Below are 8,122 nucleotides of genomic sequence, written 5' to 3' on the forward strand. Positions count from 1 at the left end.
CCTTTTGTTTTCAACCCAGACGCTGAAGCAGTTCAGTGGCCCAGTGGAACAGGAACCGGTGAAACAGTGACATCTGCTGGTTTTTATTACAAGTTTCTGATGTGCAAATAAAGAGAGAGAGAGAGAGAGAGAGAGAGAGAGAGAGAGAGAGAGAGAGAGAGAGACATAGGATATACATGAATAAAAGCGATAAAACCAAATAAACAATTATGATTAAATTGGAACTGGAGCACGACGAATCAAACTGAAGCTGATAGAAATGCTCTTTGTATAGCATTCTCTCTCCTGATTGGATGAAATTGGTGTCCCGACCTGAAATCAATGTTTCTGTTTATTTAAGAGGCAGAGAGACTTCCTGTTATACTGAACAAACACTCACAATGAAAAGTTTCACAACATAGAGCTATATTTAACACTTAAAATAATAATAATAATAAAAAAAAAAGAATGCTACGAGGATGAAACCAATAAGCACTAAGACTTGTTTACATCAGGGTCCTCCATCCTCAATTCATTTTCAATTAATCTGGTTGTGGATTCACGTAGAGTAATATAGTATAAGAGAGTGGCGACACTATAGTGTTGACTCATATTGTAACAACGGAATGCGGAAGTGCTCATTCTATCTCAATGGGATAGTTCCAGGATAGCCATAGGAGCAATGTTTGGAACTATAGCCCATAGGCACCCGCTTTGTCTCAATGGGATAGTTCCAGGATAGCCATAGGAGCAATGTTTGGAACTATAGCCCATAGGCACCCCGCTTTGTCTCAATGGGATAGTTCCAATGTTTGGAACTATAGCCCATAGGCCACCCGCTTTGTCTCAATGGGATAGTTCCAATGTTTGGAACTATAGCCCAGAGGCACCCCGCTTTGTCTCAATGGGATAGTTCCAATGTGTGGAACTATAGCCCATAGGCACCCGCTTTGTCTCAATGGGATAGTTCCAATGTGTGGAACTATAGCCTATAGGCACCCCGCTTTGTCTCAATGGGATAGTTCCAATGTGTGGAACTATAGCCCATAGGCACCCGCTTTGTCTCAATGGGATAGTTCCAATGTGTGGAACTATAGCCCATAGCACCCCGCTTTGTCTCAATGGGATAGTTACAATGTGTGGAACTATAGCCCATAGCACCCCGCTTGGTCTCAATGGGATAGTTCCAATGTTTGGAACTATAGCCCAATAGGCACCCCGCTTTGTCTCAATGGGATAGTTACAATGTGTGGAACTATAGTCCATAGCACCCCGCTTTGTCTCAATGGGATAGTTACAATGTGTGGAACTATAGCCCATATAGGGCACCCCGCTTTGCTGAGAGATGTGTCGCTACTCTCCTACTGTACACTCTGGATTCACGTATAGATCACAGCGGTGTTGATTGTAACGTTTTTATGATTGTAAATATCAACAACATTTCACACAATATGATCCAGTTGATTTGCAATGAACAGGAGAGACCAACATTTCACACAATATGATCCAGTTGATTTGCAATGAACAGGAGAGACCAACATGAACATTGATCCACTTGAGTAATGATGAAGGGGAGACAGTTTACACACATTACTGATCAACAGTGTTTTTATGGCCAACTTTAAAACATTCAGTCTCTCTCAGCAACTCGCACAAATGTACGCACGCACGCACGCACGCACGCACGCACGCACGCACGCACACACACACACACACACACACACACTCACGCACACACAGACACGCACACCAAGTCACGAAGTTCGCACACCAACTACTTCAAACTAACTAACACGCATTACTAGTTAAATAAGTTAAAACTAGCTCTTCTTCACTACAGATAACATAAAACTCACTCACTTGCCGCTACATTAGTTAAACCCAACAGATTCACCGAGTTAAATACGTTCAAAAAGTGACTAAACCGCTTCTCAGTATACGTTCAAGTCGAGTTAAAACAACTCTTGAGCTAAAGCGAAGTTAAGTGAAAACATTTAAAAGCCTCTTCACATTATCTTTAAACGTCTTGCTTATATCTGTGGTGGTACACATCATCCCGGTACTGTATGCACTCTTATAACGCTGGGTCCGTTTCTAAACATCAGGCACTGTGACACACATCACGTTATGGACTCCTATAAACCGCCGGCACTGTGACACACATCACGTTATACACTCCTATAATACAATGTGAACCAATTAACCATCACCGTAGACGCTCCTAATGCAGTGTGACACATCGTCACGGTATATTATACTGTATGCACTCCTAAAACTGGCTTCCGATCATAAACATTCAATCCGATATACATTGTTTTCCTTTACAATACATACAGTACGTTTTCAAAACGAGCAACCTGATTGGCAAGCGATGCCATCTAGAGTGGATTGTATTTACGAGGGGGTGGGGGGGATGGGGGGGGGGGTTTGTGCTTTCCTATTGGCTTGAGAACCGCTGGCAGTAACAAGTTACACACACTGTAAACATTTATGTGCAACGCACACACACGCACGCACACCCACACGCACCCCTTTGGTAGACACAGACATAAATAAATATTTGTAAAAAAAAAAAACCCAAAATATTAAGTGGAACAATCAGCAGTTTTGAGGATTTAACTTCAACAGATCAAAACAGAATCCAAACATCAAACAACTAAATAAATAGAAACACAATTAAGATTGTACACAAAATGCTTAAGATTCAAGAGCTTTCTACATCACAGACACGACTACGACACTGTATTATGACTCATACATGTACGGCTTCAAAAGACCAACCAAACTTGACAAAGCTAAAACTATTATATTTCCATCCAGATGTCTTTTTTTTCTTTTTTAAAGCAAATATCTATGTGATTCTTAAACTTTTTGATTTCAAGGAACCATTTCATTTGGTTCCATTTTGTACGTAGAGTAAGGGTCCATTTGGTTCCATTTGTACACTCTCAGAGTTACAGACCAGTAGAGTAAGGGTCCATTTGGTTCCATTTGTACACTCTCAGAGTTACAGACCAGTAGAGTAATAAGGGTCCATTTGGTTCCATTTGTACACTCTCAGAGTTACAGACCAGTAGAGTAAGGGTCCATTTGGTTCCATTTGTACACTCTCAGAGTTACAGACCAGTAGAGTAAGAGTCCATTTGGTTCCATTTGTACACTCTCAGAGTTACAGACCAGTAGAGTAAGAGTCCATTTGGTTCCATTTGTACAGACCTGTAAGGGCGCTCATAACATTCATTCGGCCATTTGAAAATAGCCAATCTACAAGCTCACGACGCATGGAACGTGACATTCTGCATATTAGTGAGTATACTTTCAACTTTTGGTAGTACATTTTGATGCCAATACTTTTGTACTTTACTTTATACTCTCAAGTACATTTTGAAATTCCGGACTTTTACTTGTAACGGAGTAGTTCTACATTCCAGTATTGGGACTTTTACTTAAAGATGGAGTGCCGTGATCTTTGTATTTTTGTCCAGTTGTTCATGTGTTTATGAGGTGACAGTACTTCTTTAGACCCCTTGGTGTGGTTGTTATGTCATGTGTTTATGAGGTGACAGTACTTCTTTAGACCCCTTGGTGTGGTTGTTATGTCATGTGTTTATGAGGTGACAGTACTTCATTAGACCCCTTGGTGTGGTTGTTATGTCATGTGTTTATGAGGTGACAGTACTTCTTTAGACCCCTTGGTGTGGTTGTTATGTCATGTGTTTATGAGGTGACAGTACTTCATTAGACCCCTTGGTGTGGTTGTTATGTCATGTGTTTATGAGGTGACAGTACTTCATTAGACCCCTTGGTGTGGTTGTTATGTCATGTGTTTATGAGGTGACAGTACTTCATTAGACCCCTTGGTGTGGTTGTTATGTCATGTGTTTATGAGGTGACAGTACTTCATTAGAGTGCTTGGTGTGGTTGTTATGTCATGTGTTTATGAGGTGACAGTCTTCCCTTTGTATTTAGGGTTTCTTCCTGGAGGCTGAAACCTTGACCGTCAAACGTGCCAATGAAAATCAAACTACAAGCTAGCATGGACCACACATGGCTGAAGAGAAGACCAAACTACAAGCTATCATGGACCACACATGGCTGAAGAGAAGACCAAACTACAAGCTAGCATGGACCACACATGGCTGAAGAGAAGACCAAACTACAAGCTAGCATGGACCACACATGGCTGAAGAGAAGACCAAACTACAAGCTAGCATGGACCACACATGGCTGAAGAGAAGACCAAACTACAAGCTAGCATGGACCACACATGGCTGAAGAGAAGACCAAACTACAAGCTAGCATGGACCACACATGGCTGAAGAGAAGACCAAACTACAAGCTAGCATGGACCACACATGGCTGAAGAGAAGACCAAATTACAAGCTAGCATGGACCACACATGGCTGAAGAGAAGACCAAACTACAAGCTAGCATGGACCACACATGGCTGAAGAGAAGACCAAACTACAAGCTAGCATGGACCACACATGGCTGAAGAGAAGACCAAACTACAAGCTATCATGGACCACATGACTTGAAAAAACAGTGATATAGTGACATCACAGTTGTGGGTGTGGCTTCAGTTCAGGTGGATCACCACCCATCACCACCCACCAGGCATACTTAATGAACTGGTGGCTATGTGTCCACATAAAAATGACATTTGAAATAAATACTACACTTTTTTTAGGTTCTTCCTCCTTATACTGTATAATAATTAATAATACTTGATGATCATGTTTTGGGGTGGAAATAAATCACTCCATCTTTAACCCATTCAGGACAGGAACCCCTTTTGGTGTTTGAAGCATTATTACTTTAGCTATTGAAATATAGCAGATCTACAAGCTCATAGCGCGGCACCTGAGTGCCTGCACGCTATACAAGCTTGTATAGATCTGCTATTTTTGAAAATGCGTGAAAATGTGGCGCAAATCTTTGAATATATATTTAGGCCTATAACGTTTTTAACTCTGAACATATCGTCAGATGTGGGTCCACGGCAAAATACAGATAATTCTGGGGGTCCATGACATAGAAACCTAGGGTTTTTCAGGAAACTTTTAGGATTTAGAAGACTTCTTTTTACAATCGGAAAGTAAAACAATTGAGCTTCCTCCCCGGCCGCTACAGCAATGATATTTTATGAATGAAAAACATTTGGATGGAAATATAATTGACACGGTTTACTGTGGGCGAACGAACACATCGAGTTGTTTTAAATAGATCCATTACAATCGAATACAAAACCAGCAGTAAACCAATCACATTACTAATCAGTTAACACACCTGTGACATATGGCTCTGAGCTGAATGTGACGCAAGAAAGAAAACCAATAATCTACAATCATATTAACATTAAAACAAAGAGCTGCATAAGGACTTACCCATTAAGAACGGAGGTCCGATTCAACAAATCCTCACGTGGAGGACCTCCTAGAATGATATGTATTTGGCCCATGGACCCCCATCTGCAAATCCTCTGTGCAACAAAAATAACAAACGACTACATTTCCTTTGATGTTTCGCTACTTGCGGCACATTCTCTCATTAACCACACACGCACGCACGGACGCACATACACACACACACACACACACACACACACACACACACACACACACACACACACACACACCTCCAGTGTCGAGTACTTCAGAGGAGGAGGAGGAGGAGTCCGTATCAGGGGGTGGGGTCTATCCTGGAGGAGGAGCCTGTAGAGAATGGAGGGTGGAGTCTTACTGGGGGTGGGTGGAGTCTGTAGACAAGGAGGGAGGAGGGAGGGTCGGGGTGACCAATCAGAGCATGCCGTCCAGGTTGTTCTGGGCGATCTCGGTGTCGGAGGCGGGGCTTGGGGGGGGCTTCAGGCCGATGTATTCCTTGAGGATGGTGACGACGTCGTGATGTCCGAAATGCACCGCCTCCTCCATGGGCGTGTTGCCCCACCTGTTAGCCAATGAGTCACGTTATGCTTTAGCTATTGAGAAGATAGCAGATCTACAAGCTCACATAGCGCGGCACTCGGCTTGTAGGTCTGGTATTTTTTAAAAATCGTGAAAATGTGACTCAAATCTTTGATTATTACAGAGTGAACATCATTTTAACTCAAATCTTTGCTTCTCTTCTGGGGAGGGGGGGGGGGGGGTCCCTGGTCTGGAACAACATATTTTCCGATGGGGGGGGGGGGGGGGGGCGAGGCATATTACATATATTTTTTGGGGTCCTTGACATGAAATATTGAGCACCACTGATACAGAAACATAAGGTTTTTCAGAAACAGGCCTATAAATGGGTTAACCAAACAACAGAGGAGAAGTCATTCAACTCGAACCAACATAGCAGCGCAGTACCTTCATACCCCCTATATAATATATAGCCGGATTGTTACTGGTATAAAAGTAATACGAAGAGACTACAGTTTATTTTGTTACTGTATACCTTTACTATGGTACCGTAGTGTGATATGAAGTGATGTGAAAATTGAAGTATAAGTAATATGAAGAATATATATAATATATTCCATATATATAATGTGAAGTAAGTAATACGAAGAGACTACAGTTTATTGTGTTACTGTATACCTGTACTATGGTACCGTAGTGTGATATGAAGTGATATGAAAATTGTCTTTTTTGTACCTGTCTTTGGGAACTGGGTTGACTTTACAACCTTCTAGCAGGAACCGCACCACCTCTAGATGACCTGAGAGACACGCACACACACACACACACACACACACACACACACACACACACACACACACACACACACAAGCAGAATTGGTAAAAAAAAAACCTAAAAAAAACAACAACACAGCGAACGGGTCGAGGCCGAACCAATCACTACCAGTCAGAACCGCTCAGAACCGGTTCCAGTACCTTCAGCTGCAGCCACATGTAGGGCAGTTCTGGAGTCATAATCCCTCTGTTCCATGTCCATGGAGGACAGGGCAAACCTGGCAACACACACACACACACACACACACACACACACACACACACACACACACACAAGGTACAGTTAAAACTCATTTACTGCCTCACACGTCTTTTCAGAGCATACTCTTATATTGAAGGCCAAAAACAATTATTGTTTTATTTTGAAGGCCATGCAGTTCAAATTGATTCGGGGCCATTGGCCGGCTGGCGTTTAGCCTATACCGGCTAAAAGGTGAGGAGGTCACGTGATTTGATTTGAACATAAAAAAAATAAAAAATAAATAAAACCCTCAATCCCTTCAAAGTAAAACAACCAACCTTCTCAGAGCAGAGACGTCACCGGTGTACGCCGCGAAGAGCAGGTTGATCACCGACTTCACCTGCACGCACACACACACACACACACACACACACACACACACACAGGTGCATCACAATTGTTGTGAGTTATTCGCCAAAGTGTGTGTGTGTGTGCGTGCGTGCGTGCGTGCGTGCGTGCGTGTGTGCGTGCGTGCGTGCGTGCGTGCGTCAGTACTCACCCTCTGGTCGCCCCCCTCCCGGCGAGGGTCCAGTTTCTTGGCAAAATGTCTCAGATTGTCATAGTTGTGGAAGTTACACAAAGACACCAAGTCCTGGAAGACAGACAGACAGACAGACAGAATTGGTGATCATTCGCAGTTCACTTTTTTTTGGGGGGTACTTCCCCAGTTCAAATATTTGTATTTATTTATGTATGTATGTATGTATTTATGTATGTATTTATTTATGTATGTATTTATGTATGTATTTATTTATGTATGCATGTATTTATGTATGTATTTATTTATGTATGTATTTATGTATGTATGTATTTATGTATGTATGTATTTATTTATGTATGTATGTATTTATGTATGTATTTATTTACCGTGCAGAACTGTATCCCCCTCACGCTGTTCCCCAGTTTGTCCAGAGGGGGGCTCCAACACATGATGCCCATCACGTTGGGCACTACCAGCAGAATGCCACCCGCCACGCCCGACTTAGCGGGCAGACCCACCTACAGACAGACAGGCAGACAGACAGAGAGACAGGTCAACAAACAGACAGGTCAACAGACAGACAGGCAGACAGGCAGACAGGTCAACAGGCAGACAGGTCAACAGACAGAGACAGGTCAACAGACAGACAGACAATGTGGTCAGTTTTTTTAGTGTGGTGGGTGG

General features: G+C 42.6%; 1 protein-coding gene across 1 annotated transcript in view; it reads right to left on the reverse strand.

The window, feature by feature from the left end:
- Nucleotides 1–279: 279 nt before the first annotated feature.
- LOC308311657 (glutaminase kidney isoform, mitochondrial-like) overlaps nucleotides 280–8,122 on the reverse strand; it is a 26,783-nt gene continuing 18,940 nt past the window's right edge. The window contains exons 13-18 of the mRNA XM_080758438.1: nucleotides 7,825–7,956; nucleotides 7,457–7,549; nucleotides 7,236–7,297; nucleotides 6,858–6,934; nucleotides 6,618–6,681; nucleotides 280–5,925 (exon numbers count right to left, since the gene is read on the reverse strand). Coding sequence (XP_080614564.1) covers nucleotides 5,778–5,925; nucleotides 6,618–6,681; nucleotides 6,858–6,934; nucleotides 7,236–7,297; nucleotides 7,457–7,549; nucleotides 7,825–7,956 — 576 coding nt within the window. The 3' untranslated portion in view covers nucleotides 280–5,777. The remainder of the gene's footprint in view (nucleotides 5,926–6,617; nucleotides 6,682–6,857; nucleotides 6,935–7,235; nucleotides 7,298–7,456; nucleotides 7,550–7,824; nucleotides 7,957–8,122) is intronic.

Source organism: Protomyctophum bolini (genome assembly GCF_963924005.1).
Source record: "Protomyctophum bolini genome assembly, chromosome: 24".
Lineage (NCBI taxonomy): Eukaryota > Metazoa > Chordata > Actinopteri > Myctophiformes > Myctophidae > Protomyctophum > Protomyctophum bolini.